Source organism: Falco naumanni, chromosome 5, assembly GCF_017639655.2.
Source record: "Falco naumanni isolate bFalNau1 chromosome 5, bFalNau1.pat, whole genome shotgun sequence".
Classification (NCBI taxonomy): Eukaryota; Metazoa; Chordata; class Aves; order Falconiformes; family Falconidae; genus Falco; species Falco naumanni.
The window spans coordinates 6,739,609-6,765,941 of NC_054058.1; the positions used below are offsets into that span (position 1 = coordinate 6,739,609).

Consider the following 26,333-nt stretch of genomic DNA (forward strand, 5'->3'; position numbering starts at 1 on the left):
GCTACAGCGATATTTGAAATTAATTTTCTGAATATTTGAAAGCTCAGATTATTAATGTTAAAGTTACATAGAAATTAACTAGCATCTCAGAGATACATATACTGAAATAGAAGAACAATTACAAGAAAAAACATTCTGAAATTAACATATAATTCTAGAAATTAAGGTAAAAAGTTTGCTGTATCCATATGCCAGTTTCTGATCTCACCTGTCAGTTGTCAAGAATTTTGAAGTCTTGTTTTCCTGCTCTTTAAGGGAAGACAGTGTATATGCTGATATGTGAAAGACCCCAAGTAATCAACGGGAAGCTGTCCTGTGGATGGGACAGTGGAGGGTTTCAAACATGCTAGAGCAGTTGTTGTGTTTTATAAAGCAATGTTACCCCATTAGGAAAATTCACTCGGTTAGAAGGGTGCCAAATGATGTCTTGTCCTTATCCCGCAAAGCAGAACATGGATGTGTTAGATTTCACATTCTTCTGTGCTGCCTCAGTATGAGCAATGCCGAGAGGACACAGATATCATTTACCCTCTCTAGTTCCAAGGCTGCCATGTGTAGCTCTGCTAGTGCCAGGGCTGAATTTAAGCTACTGGTGTTTCAGCATTGGACAGAGAACTTTTACGTGACTTTGCATTGCACCCAAATGTATCAGATAATAGTTGCCAATTTTCACTGTTTTAGGTTACATTCAAACCAGCGAGGCAGATATGACAAGTTTCACGCTCTTCATGTAGAATCTCTGCTCCTCTGGTTTCTTAGAATTACAAATTTCCATATTTATTGTGTATGAAAACATAACTTGGCCTTATTACCACACACACACACCCCTTTTTATTCATATTTCCAACGCCATGAAGGTGTGGAACTTTGAGATAATAGATGCTGCTGATTCGGTGGATGATACAGGGTTACTGGAGGTGGAGCCTATGAATGAACTTCATGTCGGCAGGAACGTCAGCCTGAGTTTCATGTCAAAAGTTCATGACTGTGGACAACCTGTTTGGTATGCTCAGGTAAGATACACTCATGTACGTACATTTCTGTGGAGAAGCATGGAATGAGGGAGGTGATGTTAAGTAACAGCAGGAGTCCATTGCAGATCAGTACATTTCTTGTTGGTAGAATTCAGTCTTCTTCTTTATATATATATATATATATATAATCTTCTTCAAAAATATAAAATCTTCTTCCTTAAAACACTAGGAACAGGCTTCCTAGAGAGGTGGTTGATGCCCCATGCCTGATGGTGTTTAAGAGGCATTTGGACAATGCCCTTAATAATATGCTTTAGCTTTTGGTCAGCCCTGAAGTGGTCAGGCGGTTGGACTTAGATGATCCTTGTAGGTCCCTTCCAACTGAGTTGAGCTATGCTATGCTATATTTTCAGTGTATAGTAACACGTGAGACTTTGGCTTTCAGAGCCAGAATTACATAACAGGAGAATGTCAAAAGGTATTGTCCAAGTTCTGTTATCATGGACTGATGGATAGGACTGATAGGACCAACATCACCACATTTAGTCATTTCATTTTCACAGTAATAATCATGAAGACATTTTTAAGGAATTACCATGGGCAATTTTATTCAAATTGAGTTTGAAAATATTCAAATTACGTGTTTTGTTTTTTCTTCTTGAGGACACCAATGGAGCGATCTGGAAGCTGGATTTAACTTTTTCAAATGTGGTAAGTTTGTTTTCTTTTTCTTTCTTCTGATTTCTTCAATTCCTTTGCAATAGCTTTCTTTAACTATACTGGATGCATTTGCAATTAAGTTTACGTTTTGTAAAGCTGTGCAGTTGAAAGTTATACTACTGAAACATTTTTTTTCTTAAAAATACCTTTTTATAATGTTATTGATTATAATGATGTGCAGAGTTATAAAAAATAATTTGATTTTTGAGTCCTGAAATTTTGCTGCCAAATTCAGGTTACCTTAAAGGATTTTTTTTTTCCCTCATGAACTGATAATAAAAGTTGAATGGATGCAAGAAATTAGTTCAAGGAGTATTGATATATCTTATCTAGATAGGTGTTTGAAACAATCCTTACTGTTGTGTCTACATTATATAAACAACTAGGAAAAACAAGGAGAAGGTTAATGCATGTCACATGTTTTATCCTACTGGTTATTAGTGTTACTGCTGGAGATGTTTTTGATGGAGAAATAGATGACACAGTTAAAATGGGGGCATTTAATTTTTGCTCCCAAACATATTAAAGTAAATGGGAAAAATCCCTTTGAGTGGAATAAAGTTCTTTGGCAACAGGTAAAATTATGTCCCAATAATTTTATGGTAAATAAAAGATGTACAAAGCATACTATAAAAACTAATGAAAAAAAAGTGTAACAAAACCAAAAATTCCTTGGATGATGAATTGATTTCCAAGGTAGCATAAGCCGTAGGCTTGAGAGCATTTTCTTTGCCTTCAGTGCAACAGCTTTTTTGAAAAATACTGATTCCAAGTCTGAAATCACTTCATGAAAGGCATTTCTCTTTATTTTCACACAGAAAACGATGGAATTTTAAATGAGCTTAATGTTCCTACACTAATTTTCCTGATAATCTCCCTAGGAACATTTAAATAAAAAAAAAGGGGGCATGGGAATTGCATATAGGTCCCTCATACATGCTGAATTTTATTCACACAAACAGCGCTTGTCTAGGTTTTTCAGGTTTGCTGTAGGTGTGGCTGTAATACCTTCTAAGTGCAGCTCCAGAATGCAGCAGAATTTCAGTTCTTCTGTTTTGCACTGCAGACCCGTGATCCAGAGTGCCTGTATACCTTCCACTCTGGAAGAATTGAGGCTATGAGTGTCTCTCCCGTTACACACCTTATGGCCACCACTGCTCTCGACCGTAAGTATACTATTCCTTTCCCCTCATACCACTGTAATTATTGTTTTTGAAGAACAATGATGCTTGGTTTGGAACTATTCTGATTTGAACTGAAGTTAGGTATTCGCTCTTGAAAAGTCACATTACAGACAATTATTATTCCTGGGATCAGTTCTTTAATAGTTAAGACAAATAATGCATTAAGACTGCTTCATCCTAAAAGCCTGGGATTTTAATAAGAGAAGTTTTATGGGAAACTTTGTAAATTCTGTTCGTTCTGAAGGAACAGCTGAAAAGATGAGACATTTGGCTTGAATAACAGCACATGTATTCAAGGCTCTGGATTGATAAGTGTTGGGATTTTTGTTTTGTAAGGAATTACATACGTCTCTAGCATTGTGTAAGTCATTGTGAATATTAATATTTGTGGCTTTCTTAGAAAATGCAATAGCTATCATGCTCTCAACAACAGCTAATGTAATTATAGACGTATTTTTTAAACTTATATAAATTTTGCAATTTACGCCTCTCACAGTTAGCTTTATCTTGCTTTAAAGATGAACCCCTGGCTAGAACATTAACAATGTCATTTACACTTCTCAAAAAATGCTACAAGGTCTTAAACTCAATTCTTGTCAGCAGTATCTTGGCATTTGTCTGTATTATACAATGTACATGCTCTTCTAGCCTGAAGACAAACTCCTACCAGCTGAGCAAATGACACTTAGGATATATGCCAGCTGGAATGGAATTTTATGCAGACCAATATGTGTGTCTAAGAATCTGTTAATTTCACCTCTGGTGAAACTGGCTTTTCTTTGGACAATCTCCCATTTTCATCCACTTAAATATTTTTCTCCCTAGGCAATCCCAAGCAATAGCGTGTTATCTTTTCCTGTGTTGTCAGTACACATTTTCCTTACAGTATGCCACAGTTCTGTGATTGCTTGAAAATTATGCATGGTGGTCAGCATGGGACTTTTTTTTACAACCCTCAGCCCCAACAACTCTTGGGAGCCTTTAATTAAAGAGTGAAGAAAGCTGATGTTTTGTTCATGAGCACCATGCTAGCTGTGGTACCCTGTAACCCTCAGTCATGTCTTTCCAGGCAGGCAATTGATACTCAAAGAGAAAAGCTAATAACATTGTATCCAGCTTTTCATTCAAATAAATAGACATTTCTCTGTAAATCTTAACATGTAATTGATGTTGCAAGAAATAAAATTCTTACTGTCTCCTTGCCACACAGGGTCAGTGCGTATCTATGATTTCATCAGCAACAGTCAACTGAGTGAAATTAAGTTTAAACAAGGAGGAACAGCGCTGACATGGGCACCTTGTGTTGTGAGTTTTTGCTAGTGTGCTAACAAAAATTCGTAAGGGGCCTATGAGCCTGCCAGCATCAAGAAAGTTGCTCACCATACAAGACCTTAAAGAAGTCAGTGTTAGGCCATGGTGGAGTTTACTGTAGTGTGTGTGTGTATATATATGTTTATATGTATATATATAAAAAGTTTGTGGAGTAGCATGTATGTATATAGCATCTGTACAGTTTGACTTTACTATGAATTATCAGGTATCCTACTTTGTGTCTTCCTGAGATTTTAAAATCAGATCTCAGTGTGCAGTCTCAGGAAGTAGTTTTAGTTTATAGAGTAACAGCTTCTATTTAACCCATGCAGAGTAACTGCCAATTAACATGAGTTAGTTAACACATTTTGAAATGACAGCCCAGACCATCCACAAACATTTGGAGATAAATCATAAAAAATTGTTGCCAGAACTGATCATTTGTGGAGTGTGGAGTCTATCACTTTTAGACATATTTGCTAATTTTAATTAAAATAGTGTCTAGTTATGTTTTTGAGGAAACATAGCAAGTCTGGTGGATTAATTATAAGCAGATTTATGGAGGAAAGCGCTTACTTGAATTTCCAAGGTGAGGGTAGCACTGGGACAGTGCTCTTGTAACTGTAATTCTGGCCATGCAGACTTTCAGGGATGCTCTTACGTGATGATCTATATATTCAAGAGATAAGCTGACAGCCACAATAAATTGTACAGCATTAGAAAACTGGCTCAGTTCAGTTTTACAAAAATCGGTACTAAACACAGCCAGAAAAATCAAGGGTACTTAGTCTACCTAGCTGCATTTAAAATCTCATTAGATACTTACACATGGCTTAAGGTGCTCAAATGTATTTGAAAAGTCTGCACTATTAATTCAAGAGAATTTCATTCGACATACTTTGAAGCATCTGTATAGCATAATATCCTCATGGACAAGCTAGCAATGTACAGGTTAGATAAGTGAACAGTGACATAGATTTAAGACTGCCCAAATGGCTGGGCCCTGGAGAGTAGTGGTCAGAAGCACAAAGTCCACTTAGAGGCAAGTCTCTAGCGGAGTACCCTAGGGGTTATTATGGTGCCAATATTCTTCATTAATTACCTGGACACTGGAACAGAGTGCATCCTCAGCAAGTTTGCAGATGATACAAAACTGAGAGGAGTGGCTGGTACTCTAGAGAGTTGGGCTGCCATTCAGGGGGATCTGGACAGGCTGGAGAATTGGACTGAGAAGAATCTCAGAAAATTCAGCAAGGGAAAATGCAAAGTCCTGCATCTGAGTAGGGATAACCCCAGGCAGCAGTACTGCCAGGGGGCCTACCAGCTGGAACACAGTTCTGCAGAGAAGGATCTTGGGATCCTGGGGGACACCAAGCTGACCATGAGCTAGCAGTGCACCCAGAGAAGTCCAACAGCATCCTGGGACCCAACGCCTTAGGAAGGGTGTTACCATCGGGTTGTGGGAGGTGTTCCTTCCCCTTTACTCAGCACTGGGAAGGCCACATCTGGAGTGCTGGCTGCCTAGTAGAGGAAAGATACGGAATCAATGGAGTTAAACACAGGGCCATAAATTTGGGGTCCATGAGTGACTCCTGTTAGTCATTTACTGAGCAATGCTATTGTACCCCTGTTTATTACAGAGGGGCTTTTTAACATAAGACGTCACAGGCAGATCTCCCCAGACAACGGGAAGACAGTTACCCTCAGCTCCTTTCTGAACAATAAACTTTTTCATAACCAAGATCTTACTTTTGCCAAACGCTCACAGAGCTTATCCATTCACTCTCATCTCTTTACACAGCAGTTCTCATTCTGGTCTCATTTCTGGTGTGCATTAATATTGATCTGTGCCATGTCTGGAGCTGGCTCAGCTTGTAAATCCCTTTCAAGACACTACCATGTATGGCTAATATTAGCAAAACCTGCAAGTCCAGCAAGATTCAGCTACAACACAGGCCTGTTTCTGCTCACTCTTCTCTCTCACAATATAAGCCTGTCTACATTGTTAGCAATTGGCTTACCTACAGGGCCTATGGTAAAGACTCCATAGCCTCCTTTTTCCATCTCAAGTAGCTATTGACAACTGTATTTTACATGGAGTCAGCCAGACCCAAGTCTGTGCCGTCACCTCTTCAAAAATCATACCCACATTCAATGCCCAATATTATATTCAGGGTAATGTAGTAATTCCTTTTTTGAGTTCTAACTCTTCTGCTTAAGTGCTGTATATCAGTATGAATTACCTCTTCCTCAGACATTACAACCACATTGTCATTAATATTTTCAGTCTCAGTGACATTTTGTCAGTAAAAAAACCCCAAACAATCCAAACCAAATAACCCCCAGTTCTCCCACTCCCTTTATGGTAGCATATTAGAGAGAATAAACCACATTTCCCATGTATGAAAGATTCTTTGTGCTTTAGCAACACCGCCATGTAAGATGAGTTACAGGTTTAACACCACAGCATGTGCCATACAGATTCTTATTCTAAACTCTCAGATGTACACTGTGATTTTTTTTTCTTCATTTTTCCACTCAAAGGTAAATCCTGAAGGAGGTCTAATTGCTGTGGGGTTTGAAGATGGTGTTGTCCGCATAATTGAAGTTTATGATCCCAAAGGACTGCCTGTTCTTGCAGGACAGACCAATACAGAGAATGCAGAAATAAGTCTGAAACAGGCTTTCAAACCTCACGCCGCTGCAGTTACAGCCTTGGCATACGAACGAAATGGAGATGTGCTTGCCACAGGGGTATGTGCCACTTCTTTTGTTTATTTTTATTAAGCCACAAATGTAGAGATTATTTAAAGAGATAAGGTAAGATAAGGTAAAGTTTGTTTACTGACGACACAATTATACTTCTGTTATTGCTCTTGATCGCTTCTTGTAATTCTCTGTGGTGCTGGGGGAAGAGAAGGCTCTGTTTGCACTCACATTGGTTTTCTGAAGGAAAGCAACCACGCAATCCCTACAATTAATTTTGTGAATTACTGGACTGCTCAGTGTGGTTTCTGTAATCCCCTTTGAAGATGGATTTGGTTCATTTTGGAACTAGTTTAGTAGTGTCCTGGAATTAGTAAAAGAATTCGTATGCCAAGGTTCATGCACCACCTTGGCAACATTCCAGCTGCTCCCCAGCACTGCTTGACCTTACAGCAGGATCAACCAGTCAGTTTGTCTGGTGTCTTTGTCAGCGTACGTGCTAGTCTTTGAGATGATTTCCAGTCAATGTGGTCTATCCTTTTAAAAGGTAGCCCTTAGCTGTGGTCAGTGCATTTGCAGTTACACGTTCCTTGAGCTGAATCACCATGCATTTCACTTAATGCAGGATTTAAACTGCCATACATCAGTTGTGCACCCGTTCTGGATTTTCATGTTATTTGAGGAAATCAGCCTGTGCTGTCTTATCTGAAAAAAACCAGGCCTGAGCCTCAGCATTAAAGGAGCTCCTGGAGCAAAAGGCAGAAAACACATGGCTAGGGATGTCAGGTGAGGCCCATCAGGGCAGTTAAGTGGTGCACTCAAGGCCCTGTAGGAAGTTGGGCAGGGTTTTTATTTCCTCCCTGTAATCATCATGGAAATCAAATTCTAAGTTCCAAGGCACTTGTAAGTCCCCCTGTTGAGCCACAAAACACTGGAAGTTTGTGTTTATGTCATAAAGTACCTACAGTCTTTTGAATTTTTGGTTAGCTTTGACTCAGTCGTCATCTTTGTTTTTTTGTTTTTTGTTTTTTTTTTCATCAGAGTAAAGACAAAACTGTTTTCTTTTTTGCTGTTGGAGATAAATATGAGCCAATTGGATTCATCTGTGTTCCTGGGCCTGTGCAGGCATTACAGTGGTCTCCACCTTCTCATGTGAGTAATGCATGTTTGTTTTCTTTCCTTCCCTACAGTGTTAAAATGTCATTTTGAAAAGAACTTCCAATGTAAATAGATGAAGATCCATGACCCTAGCCATGTTCTCTATAGACAATGGAAAAGATGCTTTGCTACTTTGTTCTTTGTGATGCTTCAGCATGACGGATAGGTTCTGTGTAGCTGTATCTTTGGTTTAGTCGCTTTGGACATATTTTGGACTTTGGATAATAAAGAACAGAAACATGCAAACCACAAAATTTTGCTCAGCTTTTCCAGTTCCTGCCTTGAAGAAACAAACTTCTGCCTTAGCTTTTGGAAGGTCTTAGTCTTCTTTAATAAAAGAGGTATGCGAGCATTATTGCCTGTGCCTCTTGCCTATATTAAAACGGGCTTTCACAAAGTTTTCAGACCACATTAAGAAAGCTTTTGGGTGCTTCTTGGAATTCATACTCTGTTTGAAGTGTGTCAGTGACATATTCAAATAGATTCTTGCTAATATTTAAAACGTTTTATAAGGTTAGAGTAACATCTGAAATTGTGGTTAGTCCGGTATTATTTAGAGAGGAGATTGTTTGTTATATTTAGATGCTGACAAAATGGCCAGCAAGCTACTTTATACTGGTGCACAGTGGCAAAGTGTAGCTGCTATTGCTTGTTCATGGGAACTGATAAGAACTCTGCTGGCAAAAGGACTCTTGCTGGTATGAACTCTAACTTACTGCAGAAATGACAGATCTTGATCTGACAGTTGCATTTTGAGTCCTTTCCTTGAGGGCAAGGTACTCCTACTTACTAAAAAGCACTCTGCATGTCTTTGATACGTTAGATTCTGCCTGAGTAATTTTGTCTACCAGTATCAGGTCTCCACTGCTAGATGTGAACACTTACTAAACATAGTACAAACATCTGAGTGTTATGCTACTTTTTTTTTTTCTCTTTAAAAAGAAGCACCTTGGTGATTAAATACTGTACACTTAGTTAATGCATTTGTAAGGCTGAGATTTTATAGACACAAGAACCGTATAATTCGTAGTTAAGGTTTCCATCACAACTCAAATATACCCCCTTTGCATGTTTTTAGTGACAGGTCAGGTAAAATAACCCTCTTTCGATTCTTCAGATAGTTTATGAAAATTGAAACTAATACAGATTTGCCTTTTAAAATCTCAGAACAATAAATAATTACTACCCACACCTCACCTATTCTTCCTAACATTGCATTTTAAAGGGCCTGGCAGGTACCAGCAAAGAACAGACTCACTCAAAGCTAAAAAGCATTTGGCAAGATTCTGAGCCCAGTCATGGAGATACAAGGGATATATTAGTGCAGAAACATATGAACTTTCAAACAATTATCAAACCAAAACCTCAGCTCCTAACTCTTGGGTCAGAACCATTCTTTAATTTAACCAAACTCCCCAAATTTCATCATGCTGCTTCCAAGCTAGGCAGTTCAGAGTGATAGCCGTTTTCTATACGGCAAGGAATTCTTCAGTTCCTTAGCTTTGCCTAACATACACAGCATAAAAGAAGCTCACTGATTTCTGATGCCCATTTAAATAAGAGCAGAGTTAGAGTTAATGCCTCCTGGCTGGAGCTTGGTTTTGTGCCTATGCATCTTCTGACTAACCTTCTCCCATTTCTCAAAATTCCATGTATACGTCTGCCCTATAGTTGTATTTTTTTGTGTTTTTGTCTAGGTGAAAAGGACGCTGCTTATCCTTTGTGAGAATGGCTTTGTTCTCCAGGTTCCTGCCCCTTCTCCTGAGGAACAGGATACAGCGTCCACCTACCAAATAAAAAACCTGCCGACGCAGTACTTCCATTTTTGTAGTGTTAAATCCCGAATCAAGGTAAAGAACTCCCCTGTAGCAGAATTTCATGCTTTACATTGTGCCAGAGGACAAAGTACACAAAAAGGTTTCTAGTCCCTGTATTGCATCACAGGATGTTTGCTAAGTTTCTTGAAGGTGTAGGCCAGGTAGAGTCCATTTGTGGCTGAGTTTCAACGTCTGAAATTGCAAGTTGTTGTTTGTTTATTCAAATCACACTGAAAGCATGTTGTCTATTTTGATTATAATCAGAAGATAGCATTTGTGAAAGGGAAAGCTAGTGTAGTGCATTAGTTCTCAGAATATTTTCATTTCGCTAATTTTCACAGAGTGTGTTTCTTGTGGTTGATGTTAGCCCTGTAGGAAATTCCTTTGAACAGTCATAAAACACCCATGTGGTCACTTTGAGGCAAACATGAAACGCCTTTTTTTTTTTCTCCCCAACAATTATATATATTTTTAATTTTTTTAAAATACTATAATAACTTTAAAGGTGTGGTTTTTTAATTTCTGAATGACAACTAGCATTTTAGAAGATAAGCAGGGCCAAAGGAAAAGACTTGTGCTAACTCCCAGCTGTACTTAATTTTGTGAAATTAAAAAGCAAGCTGATGTTAGGCTCAGGAGCAGAACTCCAGTGAGCAGGCTCTCAGTCCCATGTTCGATCCAACACAGTCCAACAGCCTCTCTGGTTCTGTTCTTAACCTGTGATTTCTCTGCTTTCTCTGTTAACTCTCCTGTCTTCTGAGTGGTGCGTTACCGAATGTCAGGCAAAGCTTCATTTCTTGTGACAACTGGAAGGAAGTCAGCTTTCAGGCGAAAAATTTCTCGGTGGTTTTCTGACAGGAAGAACCACAAGAAACATCACAAAGCTATCATACATATGTAAGGAAAGACTGAAAGAATGTGTGTGGACTTTTGTTGGGGTGGTTTTGTTTTTTTACTCAAAAGAGAAGAATATTGTTGGGAGACACTATAAATCTTTAAAAACAGAAAAGTTTTCTGCAAAGAGAAAGAATATTAATTGCTCTCTTTTTCCTCTAGGAGTACATCAGTAATTAATAAGTTGCAACAAGGATGTTTTAGGTTAGATGTAAGGCAAGATTTCTAACAGTAAGGGTGGTGAAGCACTAAAATAGTTTACATAGACTGTAGAGTCCCCATAGCAGGAGATTTTTAAAAGGTAGATCAGGCAAACGTCAACTGATAATATTTAAGCTTTAGCCAATTCTGCTTTCAGGCAAAAGAATGCTCTTTTGAGATCCTTTCCAGATCTTTCTCTATGATTTGCTATCTAATATCCTTTTAAAGAAGATTCTGTTTTAGAGAATGTTTGATATTTGGTTATGCTAAGGTAGACTTGCATGGAAAAGGGTTTTTAAAGGTTTTCTAAATCTGCAAATGTCTCCCCTTCATCGTTTAGGAGAATTAAAGTCCATTACAGCTTCTCCCTTTTACTCTACATCAATGATGCAGTAGAACTTGGGAACTTGAGTTCAACTTTGCAGTGCTTTTCTTTCTCCTGGGCAGGCAGGGCACAGGGCTTACGAGTTCTGCAGAAATACTATGGTAATAGTGGTTAATATTGGCAGTAATCTCTCTGAGGAAATGCTAAAGCCTGCTTTTCATGCAGAATAGTTTCTGTCTCAAAGGACGATGAGCTAAAATACTTTGGAGGAGGGAAACGGGGGCTTTCCACTGGAGACTTCCATGGAGTCTGGTTGACAGTTGATGGAAAAATAGATTTCTCTAGATATTCTGTATATATAATGCCAGGACCACCTTGGATTTCATTTGAGACTCCTTCAGGGAGTAATGGATGGAATGCCTTGGTTTCATGTCTCTGTGTTTCTCTGCTTCTTGTGATAGCTGGAAGAGGAGATCGCACTGAGAGAGAAAAAAAAGCAGGAGAAGGAGAAAGCAAAACTTGAATGGATAAAGCAGCAACAAGAGATGGGAAAGGAGGTAAAAGAAGAAGAACCTGAAGAGGAACCTGAAGAAGAAGAGCCATTGCCACCTCTCTACATACCGGAGGAGCCCAGTCCCATCCTCTGTGGGTTTTATTCAGCACCAGGAAAATTTCTGCTTTCCTTGGTAAATCGATTTTTATTTCATGTTGATGGGAGTACAAGATGTGACAACTTTCCCTTCACATCTGGGTGGCTTGGAAAATTGATTATTTGAAACCTGTCATCTCTAGGACATGGAATTCCCTTCATACTTGATAGCTTCAGGGATCTTTGTGATTAAGTAGTGTCACTCCAATTCACATTGTTCAGGAAATTTCCAATAGGTATGCTTCTTGGTGATGCCTGAATGGGCACAAATACTAACCTGTTCCCTCACAAGCAGAAGGTAGAATCCTAACACATTGGTAGGATGGCTTGTAATGCCAGTAATTATGACAGATTTTTCTCTTTGGGTAAATAGAATATCTAGATGTTTGGAAGTAACATTTTCTAACCTATTGTAGATCTTAAGAAAGGAAGAATTCTGAAAACTGCATGTACCTGGTCAGCTGCTTCAGTATTCTTTTGTCACCATTTTATGTTCCTTCTCTTCTTCAGGGTGGGTATGACTCAGGGTTCCTCTATCATTGTGAGTTCTCACATGATCTCCAAGAAGACCCTGAAAACAGGAAAGATGAACCCTTTGAGGTGATTCCTATTGAGGACACTGACGACAATCCCATCCACCAAATCTCCTTCTGGTAAAACACTGTAGTGTAGCAGATAGCTTTGTGATAAAGCTTGATGAAATTGACATCCAAGAAAAAAAACTTGTAAGGGAGGAGGGTACACTGCTTTGCCCTTTTTTAATTGTGACTCAACTCTAGTATGCAGGAACTCTGGTTTTCCTGGCACTGAGTTTCACCTAAAATTCCTAATGGACACAATTGGCACTGTGTCTGACAGAATAGTTTAAAAAGCCCTTCAAAGATGAAAATGTCTGGTTTCTATTTAAAGACTGATTAAGACTCAAACATCCTCGATTTTAGAATTCCAGGAGAACCATTAGAAGTCTCTGCAAATTTGGATCACCAGAGCAGCATTTCTTTTTCATAGTTAGCAAGGAAGACACAGCCCTTGAGGAGAACATGGCCCTCCCTCCTTGTGCAAAGAATACAGGCTTCTCAGGACATTTTTTTTGAACTGTATGAATGAAAATGGTGAACTATTTTCAGACTCCCAGTATTAGGTTGCCTGTAAGGCTAGGCACGTTCTGCATCTAAAGAGGCAGATTTAGTTCAGCCCTTAATCTACTGCATTCAGCACCATCTGTACTAGATGGAGAAAAGGGAGGGGAAACTTGCTTTTCTAGCTTAGAACTTGGTGTCTGCTACCCTTCCCAATTCAGGACTGAGACCAGTTCCATGATGCCCAGCAGGTGCTGGAACATTGCTGAGCAGCCAGTTCGCTGAAAAGCATTTTGTAGCAGTATCACATATAGTTTAAATGGTCCAAATACTTTGCTTCCAGCTTACAGACTTGGGAAAGCTACATTTATTAAGCCTATTAGCTCTTTTCAAGTATCATGTTTTAAGTTGTGGCCTGAGTTGTTGCAAGTTGCTGACTCTTACTGTTTCTCCTTGCTTATTTGACAGTCCCAGCAGATTACTGATGTTCTGTGGGATGCAGAATGGCGCATTGCGGGTTTATCCTCTTCAGGATAAAGACCTCTCAGTGAATACCCTGAAGGAATACTGGTGCCTCAATGTACATGACAATGATTATGGCCAGATCCGGGGGATCTGTTCTAGTCATGACGATAGGTTTCTGATTACCTGTGGTGGAGATGGAAACATTTTTGCTTTCAACATCTTGTCTCCAGAGGATGTTCACAAAGAGCTAAAAGCCAAAATCCCTTCTCCTAGGGTAAGTCACTACAGTCTTCCGCTGAATTTGGCCTATTTACTGTGAAACTACTGCAGATGGGCAAAATGCAGTTCAACTATTTGCATCATACATCTTTCATAGCAAAAGCTGAAGTTTTCTAAAAAATTTGGAAGAATGGCTCTTGCAAAACATTTCCCTAATGAACAGACACTATGACTGCATTGTTCCTTCTCGCTGTTTTGTGTATTTCTCCAAATAAACATAGAATATGCTGTTCATATGTATTATTCTGCAAGTCTTTTCCCACTCAAAGGTGTAGTCGTGTACATTCCTAGAATGAAAGAACCACGAAAATTTGTCATACTTAAACCTGTCTTGGATTTAATTCCAGTAAAGTATGATTCTGCTCTAGATGGGCATACTAGAAATAATGTTAGAGAATATGAAATGTGAGTTTCTCGGTGCATCTAGTACCATTCATATACAATTCACAAGTTGGATTTTTTTGAATTTGCAACATAGCACAGCGTGATGCTGATCCTGTTGCTGTTTCACGTTTGGGTAGCATTAGCAGTAATGATTTTACAGATGTCCTGTAATCACTGTAGAGCTCATCACCTGTAGCACGTTTGAACAGACAACATTCAGTAACAGTTCTACTGATAATACAGAAGAAGATAGAGGTGTCAGGTTCCCTACTGAAAACATTCAGACTTTATAGAATTTTTTTAAAAATCTTGAGCACCTGAATTAAACAAATATAACCTGCAAGAAGCAGCGAGACCTGTTGAGTAAAGAAGTGCTATCATGCACAAGGGGGTTTTGAGCAGGTATGCATTCAGTACAGTTTAAAAGTCTTGAAAGCTCAACATAAAAAAAAATATTCAACTTTCAATTATTTTTAATGTTAGCTGGTAACTACATTTTGAAACATGCTTGATGAGGGAGACTGAGAGGAATTTGTGATTTTGGTCATTTAGTTAAATTGTTCTTGACTAGTTGGAATTCTTTACCAGTATCACAAGCATATATAGCACTGCGAATAGACCCAAAATTATCTTCTTAAACTGAGTAATTGGAACCTGTGATACCAGAGCCTTGCTAGCTCCACTATTACAAGTAGTGATTAATATACAATTATAAAGCATATATACAGTTCTATCATTTTGAGTATGTAAGTAGCTCTATATAAAGATCTTTATGGTTAATTTCTATTGTTCAGGCTAGCAACATTGCTTAATGACCATCGTAATAGAGTTTTTCCCTTATCAAAGTATATCTTCATTAAGTATTCTAGTTTTAAGTCATGTGGAAGATTTTAAATATTCCATCTTCATTAAACTTAATGAGATTCTTAGAGAATCAAATACAAATCTGCTGAAGCTAATTGAGTTAAATTACAGATCAATTTAGTATGACTGTATTCACTGTAGGGTGAGAGACCCCCCTCTTTTTTTTTTTTTTTTTTTTTTTTTTGCACATGATTGCCTAGGGAAATGAGGCTTGTGCGACTGCAGTGTCCATCCATCTGTCATTCTTCACAGCTAATAATTGTGAACCCATTACGTAGTCAGCAGAAGCAAACCAGATTAATTACACATGTAACTTGGAATCAGCCCAGGATATGTTGTCTCTTGACAAGAGAATTGGGTTTGGTGGGTAGAGAACCAGAAATGTTATGGGACAGAGTGAAGTTAGGACAAGCAACACTATTATGGTTAGCGTTGGTGGGGAGGATATAGGATTGTGTCCTCTGTCCCTAAGACCTGTGCTCTGGTAGTTCTTTTACACATAAACCAACTTCATTGCTTTTTCTTCTTGAAACATTAAAACCTAACATTTAAGGCCCCTTTAGCAATACTGATCATGAAGGTTTCTTTTGGTTTTGTGAAAGGCAATGGGAGATCTGTCTTAATGTTTGTAAAAGCTTTATTCTCTTTTGAAATTATTATTGCTTGTTTAAACGCAAGGTAACATTTTTATTCCAGAGTGATCTTGAGAAGAAGGCTACTGAAGACATTGAGGATCCTAACGCCTACAAGTAAGAGATGCTTGGATAATGATGAAAGAGATTTTCAAGTGTTGGTAGCTTGTTCTTCAGACCATGTATTTCTTTTTGCCTCCTAACAGGAGGGAGAAGTTGATCACCCTGTGTTTGGGTAATTTCCTTGCTATGCAGAAAGGTTTTTCAGCCTTTCCCTCCATTTAATCTAATTTTCTGTGGCAGTAACTCAAATATGGTATTCTGAGACTTACTTAACTTCAGACTACAGAGACAACACATGATCAAGGTCAGAGCCCCATGACATTAGGACTGTACAAATAAATATACAGGAACATGATTCCTTTCTAAGTTACCTTACGAGCCATTGAGTTTACTGGGAGTTTAAGGCTATCAAGGAAACCTAAAAGGTTACATAAACTGTAATCTTTCCTCTCTTCTGTTGAGATAACAGTTTACTTTTTTCATGCATTTTCAGCATTGAGGAAGTCAAGCAGAAAAAGGACTACGAACGAATAATGAAGGAAGCTGAAGAGAAAAAACACAAGAAAAGAGAAGAGTTAATAGCACTGAGGCATGAGTTTCTTTTCCTTCTTCAAAAGAATCAGGAGTTGCCCAAGCACATGCAGCTGCACAGAGAGGTACGTCTGGTTTTTATAAGGGTCATTTACCTTTAGAGGCATCTTCTAAAATGTGTTACCTGATGTGTTGGGGCCAAAGATGTCCAACCCTATGGATTAAGGTAGTTCTATGAATATATAATTTGCTGGGACTTCTGAATCACAGCTGATGATTTGTGATATTTAAGAAGCATGTGGGAAAAACATGGTTCTCTGTAGGAATCTGAACAACTCCTGAAATAAAGGATTATGTTGAAGTGCATGGAACTCTGGCACCTGGGCAAAAATATTTATTACCAAAATATATAATGTGATGCTGTTTTTTCTGTCTTTCTGCCTTTCTGCAGCAGTTTGAGATGGACCCTAGGTTCTCTGAGGAGCTAAATAGGCAGACAGCACAGAGAATCCAGTTAGTGCAAAAGGAGCTGGCTTGGGAGCATGAGAAACACTTGATTGGACTGCAGAAACTACGAAATCAGTAAGTACCACTTTTCTTCCACTTAGCCCTCTGACCTTGCATGGGGCTTATAATTTACAAAGTTGTACCTGCCACAGGGAAAAATGATGTGATTCCCCCCCCCCTCATATAATCAATACGTCTTCTATTCTGTTATGATTCTGTTCTTATTTCACTTGGAACATATGCAAGATTATATATTAACATTTGGGTGTAATTACTACTTTTGAATGTTTGGTAAAACTCGGATATTCAAATTAAGGAAGTAGCTTTGTTCTGATTCATGTCTTTTTAAAGAAAACTGGAGTGGGTTTTTTTGAGGCTAGGTTTGCTTGGTTTTTTTCCAGTAAGTTTAGTAAGAGCCAAGATCTCATACTGAAACTTTGAAGAACAACCTGTAAAAGGAACCCTGTTTTTCAGGCACGTTACATGTCTGTCAGGTATTTTAGTGTCATTGCTAACACAATGTACCCTCTACAGTTTGAAGTTATGAAATGAACTTCCTCAAAAATGCAAGTTAAAGTGTGAGGTGCTTTTTTGGTTGTTTTTCTGAAATCTAAGTATACAGCAAAAGATGAATTCCTAAAAATAAAGACACAATAGAAATAATACATGGTAACAAGAACACCGTAGGCATACAGAGTGTGTGACTGGGAAAAAGACTTGAATGAGCACGTTTTGATCAGTCCTTAATGGAAGATGAAAAATATCATCATGAAGAACCTGATGTAAGTTTCAATATTGGGAGAGGTCTTAATATGTTTATTTTTGAGCATGTCTATTGCTAGCTTGGATAGAAGTCAATAGATAGTAAGTAATAGCATGATGGTATCTGATGCTGACTTGTGAATTTACATGTAATGGTTGTATGTGCAATAAGTGAACTACTTTATTCATGTCCTTTTGGTTAAGGCAAAATGGTAGGTTGTGTCTACTGACATCTGGTAGTTTTGTCTAATTTGGCTTTTCAGGTTTCGGGATTCATTGGCGTTTGACACTGTTGTTCACGCTATTCAAAGCAATCATCAGATTTCCACCTACAGACTTCCAGCAATGTCTGAGGAATGCTACCAAGATAAGGAACGTCCATCATGGAAGAGGACAGTACTTGAACAAACATGGAAACAAGCAGAAAATAGGGAGATTGTCACACCCGAGACAAGGCATACGCACAGGGCTAATGGTGACCATTTAAATCTTATTAGCGATATGATTTCTGTCTTTCCTGACTCAAAGTTTGTTTTCCTGACTCAAAGCTAAAAGAATTATAATTTCTTTAGGTACACAGGTAAATACATATAACTGTGGTATGTTTTTTCAGTATCTATGTACATAGTAACACATGTTACTATGTTACATACATAGTAAAACATAGTTTTCCATGTTTAGGTTAATGTCAGCATTTGTCTGTCAACTCCATGGGTAGAATGTGGCTAAAAGTCAAGTCAGGGAACCTGAATAAGTTCAGAATATCCACTACAGTGGAACTCCACTGATTGACACTAGCTCTACAAGAGTTGGGACTACATTGTGCTGCATGGTGTTTACAGCTTCATTATTGTTTTTTGGTCTAGATACTGGAATTTTTGAGGGTGAAGCTGAAAAGCTGAAAACGTCAGAGGTCCGAAAGCCAACGACACATTATATAGAAAGGAAACATGAGCAAATCAGAAAAATTGTTGAGAAATCTGACACGATGAAAGCTAAGATCATGAAGAGGAAGGCAGAATGGGATGAATTGTGAGTCTTGAACTGGACTCTATGCCCTTTAAGTTCTGCTTCTTGTCTGAGGTCAAGTAATGCTGTTTAGCTGTCGTATGGCACTATAATCTCTCTGCCTAGTTTTTTATATTCCTAATGGTTGTAATTAAAATAGATGAGTTTTCATGTATCTCTGAGTCTCAAGAGAGCAATAAAATCTTTCAGTTAGTTTCTATGGTTATTCTAAAACAATAAAAAACTTGAATTCACCTAGGTAGCTGCATCTTCGGATAGGGAGTAAAAAGGTGTCTAAATCAATCATGACTAAGGGACACCTAGACCATTGCAGTCAGCTCTGTTAACCCTGCCTGCACCACACAGAGCAGATGCTGTAACAGCTGGGTTGGGTCAGTGGTGCTAACATCATGGCCGTTATATGAGTGTTGGTGACATACCTTCACGCTCCATGCTGGCCTTTATTTTGAGAGGCAAGAGAGGGGGACAAGACATCTCCAATGCTCATGGAAGTACAGAATATCTTCATTAGGAGATGAATGACAGGCAATGGGACCAATGTAGAGTCAGAATACAAGGTTATTCTTCATTTTTTTGAGAAGGTTATTAAGTGTTTAACGATATAAAGTAGGATCAGGTATTCTGTGCTATGGGCTGGTGGAGTGTTGACACGCAGCTCCCTGAGATTGAGCGCAGCGTGTACTCCCTAACCCCAGAACTTGGTCCGAGTGTAAAGGTTTAACCTGTCCCATGGCAGAGCTATGCCATAAGAGTTCTTGGGGGCAAAAAAAATGATCTGAGGTTTTCATTCAAATGTGCAGTGATGTTCTTCCCAAAGTAACCGTTCTTTTCTGAAAGAGGTGTGTGATTTTTGATCCCTAGCTCACCTCCCAAGCCTTCCTGAGTAAATCAGAAGGTATGAAATTACCCTGTTTGTTCATCTGTATGTTTTCTGTCTTAAAAGTTCAGCTTTGTTTTGTACCTACCAGATACAAGAGCAAACCTAGTGGTGACTATGAGAATCCCAAAGATGTTGAGGATATCAAAGAAGCACAGGAAAATATGGGATGTTATATGCTGAAGACTGCCACTAACTACAGAGTCCCTGAACACAGGCTTATGAACACTGAGAAGAAGGTGATGCAGCTCAAATCCCTGGAAGTGTTGGTATGTAAACTGATTTATTGGTGTGTATATTTCTCCCTTTTTGAGGAGGGATGATAATGTATTAGTCACTGAAGAAATTTTTTGAAAGGAAATCGAAGTGGATGTGGGGAGAGGCCTTAAAGGACAAGACTGTATTGAGTCAGATTTAGTTACAGATCAGCTTTTCTCTTGTGAACTGGTAGTGCTTCACCAAACTCAAACCTGAATCAATCTAGGATAACTCTCAGCTGGCTCTTTTAAAATGAGAATTTACCTTCTCTTGTACTTCAGCAGGAACATAAGTCTTTCTGAATTCTTTAAAAATTCTTATCATCTAGTAAAGTTTTTTTTTTTACAAAAAAGGGATGTGAGCAAAGACGTGTATCTAGTGTGGCCTTTCTATACTTGGACTTTGGCAATCACTCTTCTGGGTGATTTAAAATCTAAGCACTGGAATCTTCCTGAGAAACCAGGTCTTTGGGAGCCACCTTTCTGTGGTAGGACTTCTACAGCATCCGCATGTCTTTAACCACAAAGACACATGAAGCTAAAATGTTGTGTAATGTCTTTGTTGCTTTCCTTGTGACTTTCCCCACCCCCACCCCCACCCCCCCATCTTTCTTCTCATAGGAACTGTTTTTAATTTTATTGCTGGAGTAAAACAGAGTGACAAATTTCTTTAGCTAAAAGAACAATGAAGAAATATGTCTATTGAACTTGGAAATGTCTAGTTGCTTTTTGGTAGGAATGCTTATTTCTTGCCCTGCTTACTGACAGAGGAGTGTCTTCACTGCATGGTTTGTCTTTGTCTGGTAAAGTGTAATTTGTGTTCTCGGTGGCCCTGAATCTTCTCCAGTCTTATCCTCATGAACCAGTTGCCTAATCTCGGGCACCCTCTGGGCTGGGTTGCTTTGATAGTGAGGTCTAAACATTACGGAAGCAATGCTACAGTCTCAGAGGATTTGTTGGATCATTTTCATCTCATGCTTGGCCTCCAGTACTTCACTGTAGTGCTGATGTTATCAGATACCCAGTGATTAACCTAATTCAGTAGAGCAAGCCAATACAAAGGGAATGGTTCTTGTTGTAAATTCCTGGTTTATACAGATGAACAATTCCAGTTACTTCAGGTGGCTGGTGTATAGGGTTGTTTTCTTTTAGGAAGATGAGAGCCAAATAAATGATATATATGTGCCAAATATATTAGTGTTAGATCACATTCCTTTTTTATTTCATGTGAAAAAAGTAAATTAATACAGTGTCTCCTTATCACAGACACAGAACGATTGAAGTTGGAAGACGCTTCTGGTGGTAACTCAGTCCAAACCCTCTGCCCAGGCAGGGCTATCTAGAGCAGGTTGCCCATGCCCATGTCCACATGGCTTTTTAATTACTGCAAGGAGGGAGACCCCACAACATCACTGGGCAATCTGTGCCAGTGCTCAGTCACCCTCACAGTAAAAAAAGTGTTTCCTGATGTTCAGAGGGAACCTCTTGTGTTTCAGTTTGCACTCATCTCCTCTTGCTAGACACTGGGGGCCACTGAAAAGCTCCTGGCTCCATCTTCTTTGCACTCTTCCCTTCAGGTATTTATATACATTGTTGAGATCCCCTCTGCCCCACACCGAGCCTTCTCGTCTCCAGGCTGAACAGGAACAGTGCCAGCTCTCTTAGCCTTTCCTCACATGAAAGATGCTCCAGTCCCCTAATCATCTTAGCGGCCCTTCACTGGACTGTCTCCAGTAGCACCATCTCTCTCTTATACTGGGGAGCCCAGAACTGGACACAGCACTCCAGATGTGACCTTGCCACTGCTGAGGAGGGGTCACCTCTCGCGACCTGTGGTAACACTCTCCCTACCGCAGTCCAGCATAATGTTAGCTCTCTTTGCCACAAGGGCACGCTGCTGGCTCATGGTCCACTTGGTGGTCACCAAGACCCACGCTTTTTTTCTGCAAAATTGCTTTCCAGCTGGTCAGCCCCCAGTGTGTACCAGTGCATGGGGTTGTTCCTCCCCAGATGCAGGACTTGGCACCTCCACTTGTTGAACTTTGAGGTTTCTGTCAGCCCACCTCCCCAGCCTGCCCCTCTGGATGGCAGCACAGCCCTCTGGTGTAGCCACTCCTCCCAGTTTTACATTGTAGGCAGACTTGCTGAGGGTACTCTTTGCCCCATCATCTAGATAATTAATGATGTTGAACAGAATTATTACTGATTTCTGAATATAGAATTATTACTGAGGTCTGCCTACAGGCCAAGCAAGATGCAAACAGGTTGTTACAAATAGGTTTTGCTGCACTTGCCTGTTTACTTACTACCTGACATTTACATCTGATATAAGTGTCACTTTTCAGATTAGTGGATCTTCATCTTGAGTTTGAGAAATAATATTCAGCTGATGCTAAAGTTTTCTGAGTTGACTTTGGGACTCTGGATTGCTGGAAGGCCTGAAGAGAATTTGTTTTGGACATCTAGTGGCTTGTATGAAATCCAAAAGCACCTGACAGATTGTTACCTTCTTGCTTTTAATATTGCTATCTACTATACTTTGAAAATTCAGAAATTTATTCCACTTCTATCACCTGCAATAGCTGTATCAGCTTCACCATCACATATAAAAGACAAGAATCTTATTTGCCTTCCAGAACCTACATTTATGGAGGACTGTTTCAGTATCTTTGAGGTTATTTGAGATAATGGCTTTGTTTCAGTGACTATGTCAAAGAAGTCTAGATTTCTGTACACCTGTGCATTTGGTAGTATGTACAGAAAAGGTCCTTTCAGGTATGTTTCTTTTGTCTTGGGGATGGAAGCTTACTTTACAAAATATTAGAAGAAATTTTCTTTTTCTTAATATATTATTTGTACTGTATGCCTGCAAAGAGGGCCATCTATCAAAGCTGAGATACTCTTTGTATTTAATGAGAGACAACCCAAATGATTAATCCTTTAAAACCCACAGCTTCTTTTCACAGCCTCTGTCTGCTTTCTGCACGGCTTCAACATCTCATGTCAAGAAACTCACAGCCAAGTCAGGAACTGAGGGAAAATGAGGAAGCTTCGTTTCCTTTCTTACACCTTTGCTATTTTCTGTGAAGGAGAGAGAGAGAGGTGGTTCCTAAGATTTTAAAACCACAGACTGAAAGACAGCTGTTTAAAAATGTTAATGTGTGGAGATGGTACAGAAAAGAAAGCTAGTATGGAAAGAAAGAAAGTCAGTATGACATGCCTCTTAACCATTACTTGTGTTGGGGAAGGCTACGTATTCTGTAAGTGTTCCTGGGGAATCCTACTAACATTTTTTTTTTCCTTTGCAGATCCATAAGAGGAAAGTGAATATGAACAAAGAGATCATGTCTTTGCGGGATCTCAAGGTTTCTATTATTGATGAAATCAAGTGTTTAGTGCAAGAATTGAAATCCATACAGGCAGCCTTGGATTCATCAGAATGTCTCCCTCTTCCCCTGATACCTCAGTTACACCCAGATGAGGTTCCTGAAAAAAAACTTGAGTATGACAGTGACATTCTCCTGAAGTTTAAAGAAGAGCAGGAGGCCAAGGCAAAGCTCCAGCAAGAACTGGAAAGGTCTCCCTCAGCTCATGCATTTAGGCATGAGTGTCTTCGAGCTCCTTCCATTAAAAAGATTGACCCTATGGCACTGGCTGCAGCTGCACAACCGATGAAAACAGTATCATCCGTGGTCACAGAGCTGCAAAACGTTTTTGAGATTGAGAAGGCAGAGCCAACAGAAATGGAACTTGAAATTTTAAAGAGAGAGAAAATAAAAAATCTATACTTGCAGGAGACCTTGATTAAAAAGGTAGGAAATCAAAAGTTATTTTTGTCAGGTTGAGCAATCATACTGCACCAGAAATAAAACCAAAACCCCTTCCATCTCAGGATTGCAGCTACTCTTCCCTTTCCAAAGTGCTGATCTGAAGGGATCAGCATACACCCCTAACTGTGACTGACTATTATCACTTGAAAAACAGATCTTGTATTTCTTATTGATTGTTCTATGAAACTATGAGCTTAGTGGTCAAAAAAGACAAGTAAAATGTTAGAAATTACTTGAAAAGTGACGAAAAGGGGAAAAAAGGAGCATCACTACAACTTTGTAGATTTCATTATGTTCTCAGCTCTTAAATAATTGTAGTCCTAACTCTTTAGTCTTAAAAATTATATTGTAGAATTAGAAGAGGTACACAAAATGCTTAGTCATGGAAAAGCTTCTTTAAAAGGCACATCTAAATGGATAAAGCGTCTTTGGCCTGGAAAAGGGGCAACCGACAGGGTTGTAGTAGAGGTGATAACATTATGAATAGCATAGAAAAGGAACGTGGGAATCACCTCTTAAAAGAAGAAGAGATATCAGATGAAATGGTTATGTAGAAAGCTTTAAACACGCGAACAGAAGTAGTTTTCCTATCCAACAATAACTAACCTTTGGAACTCAGCGTTAGGATGTGGGGGAAGCTACCATTTCATAAAATCTGGAAGAAAAATCCATTCAGAGGCGTAGAACACAAACATACTCCTTCAAGCTCAGGATGCCCCTGAGTCAGAATTCAGGCGGGTACAGAGAGGAGCGTGCCAGACATGTTCCACTGTTCACTTGTTTGCTCTGTTTCTTGCTGTCTTTTCTCTAACTTCTGCTGTTGGCCATTGACTCTTTGGTCTACCCCAACACAAACACCCTTGTGTTCCTGTGTGAAGGTTTTGAAAGAATATCTGAGTGCTGCTGTGACCATCACATATGTATCAGTTAGTGCTGGCAGCTGCTAGTGCTGATTTAACTGTAAATGTCTAAGGGAAGAGCTGGCAGGTATTCTGAAAGAGGTCTGTCAAGGCAGAAGACGTTGTTGCTACATCTGGGATTGTTAAATTAACTACTTCAGGTTACTGCAAAACGTTCCCTGAAGAGTAAAATACTTCGGGGGTAGAGTGGGATGCAGTGAGACATTCCTTTGAAGCGCTGGTGATTCTTCTACTATTGTGCTGAGAATGAAGGCACATTTGGGGTTAACTTTGTCTTTCTAAGGGCTTCAGTAATTCATAACAAATACCATGGGCGAGTTGTTGATTTAGCAGAGAGATTTTTTCTTTTCTCTAGCTTTACATGTTTAGCTCCACTCCTAATGCTTTCCCTGTTCCTCACTTGACTCTCTCATATGCTCCAGATCAACGCACTGGTGATCAACTTTGATGCCGAACTTTGCTTTCTACGGCACAAGAAACTGAAGCTGGATGTCCAGATGAAAAGCGCTGACCTGCGCTACATGACGTGGTATGAAGAGCTGCTTATCCTGAAGAACCTTGAGAAACAGGAGAACCTTCTCCAGGGGCGTGTTAGTGCCCTCATCAGCGAGCAGGAGGCCATGCAAGTAAGTACACCACGTGTCTCTGCTTTAACAGTATCACTAATGCAGGGCTTGAAACAAAAGCAAACTGTTAAGTAAATAGTGGCATTTTTTTGCTTCATATTAGCACCGATCCAGTGTCTAGTGCTAAATTTTAAAAAACAAGAATTTCTTGATAATCAGCCTGGGATGGTCACTTTTAAATTCCAATTGTTAATATTTTTGTCATCTTGACAGTTGTATTTTAATAGGTACTTCATGATGTGGAATAGTGACAAATGATATACTTAAATTTAAGAACTTCCAGGTTATGCTTGATTGAAACATAAGTTTAAAGAGAGAAAGACAAGTTTTGCATTTCACAGATCCTGTATGTACTTTATATATCCTACACACATGGGTTGTACCTTTTAACTGAAGTAGGGGTTTTTTTGTTTGTTTAGTCAAAATTGAACAGCTACCTTGCACAGATGGAGGATAGAAAGGATGAGATTGTAAAGCTTCAGGAATGTGAGAAAGCCCTTTATGCCAACTTCCAAGCATCCCTTGGAGAAAACAATGAGTTCTCCCATTTTCTGACCAAGGTTCTGAAGAAGAAAATCAACTGGGTGGAAAAAAAAGAAGTAGAAAGAGAAGCAGGTTGGAGATGCTGTTCTTCTTGTTTTATGGATTTGTTACACGGGCTTCCATGTGGTCAAGTAAACATCTCTCAAATCTAGCTGGAGCCCTGAATACATGCAACACTGAACTCCGTTCAGAAAACCATAGATCAGACCTACCTAGGTTTGTTTATGTCCTGATCCATGTTCCGTGGCAGCCGTCTTGATTGATAACAATGATGTAATTCAGCCTCTAACTGACTACGTTTGGTCTGATGACAGTTCCTGCAATTTACTTCCTGTAAATCAATATTGAGCACTGGTAATTGGTATGAGGAAGAGGCAAAGTTTTAAATAGGTACTTTCCATGCTGTACCAATGGGACCTATGGGTAAGTGATTAGTCTGCCACGTTCATGACAGTCTTCTTTAATCTGTCCATTGACTAATGAGAGGTCATAGACCTAATCTGCAATCATCTATTAGTCACAGGACTAAACATATTATGAAAGGATTTAATTTATCTTAGTGACTCTGTTTTAAACTGTTAAGGCTAGGCAGTCTTACTGAGCTAAAATACTTGTGCTTTCTCTTTGGCGTGGCTTTTGATTTCAAGTAGGACACGATTAGCAAAAAGCACAGACACAGTGATGCTTTCGTGACAGTTTTGTACCTTTGTATTTTCTTGGTTGATTAGTCTCTGTAGCAGAATGGT

The 26,333-nt window shown here is 39.1% G+C and overlaps 1 protein-coding gene across 1 annotated transcript in view; it reads left to right on the forward strand.

Moving 5' to 3' along the window:
• CFAP44 (cilia and flagella associated protein 44) overlaps positions 1-26,333 on the forward strand; it is a 47,158-nt gene that overhangs the window by 12,438 nt on the left and 8,387 nt on the right. The window contains exons 10-28 of the mRNA XM_040594958.1: positions 858-1,013; positions 1,638-1,685; positions 2,761-2,860; positions 4,089-4,183; positions 6,734-6,943; positions 7,937-8,047; positions 9,751-9,903; positions 11,752-11,976; positions 12,450-12,592; positions 13,487-13,757; positions 15,707-15,759; positions 16,199-16,361; positions 16,688-16,818; positions 17,769-17,980; positions 18,372-18,537; positions 19,503-19,680; positions 22,977-23,480; positions 24,841-25,044; positions 25,464-25,659. Of these exons, the coding sequence (XP_040450892.1) occupies positions 858-1,013; positions 1,638-1,685; positions 2,761-2,860; positions 4,089-4,183; positions 6,734-6,943; positions 7,937-8,047; positions 9,751-9,903; positions 11,752-11,976; positions 12,450-12,592; positions 13,487-13,757; positions 15,707-15,759; positions 16,199-16,361; positions 16,688-16,818; positions 17,769-17,980; positions 18,372-18,537; positions 19,503-19,680; positions 22,977-23,480; positions 24,841-25,044; positions 25,464-25,659 (3,319 nt within the window). The remainder of the gene's footprint in view (positions 1-857; positions 1,014-1,637; positions 1,686-2,760; positions 2,861-4,088; positions 4,184-6,733; positions 6,944-7,936; positions 8,048-9,750; positions 9,904-11,751; positions 11,977-12,449; positions 12,593-13,486; positions 13,758-15,706; positions 15,760-16,198; positions 16,362-16,687; positions 16,819-17,768; positions 17,981-18,371; positions 18,538-19,502; positions 19,681-22,976; positions 23,481-24,840; positions 25,045-25,463; positions 25,660-26,333) is intronic.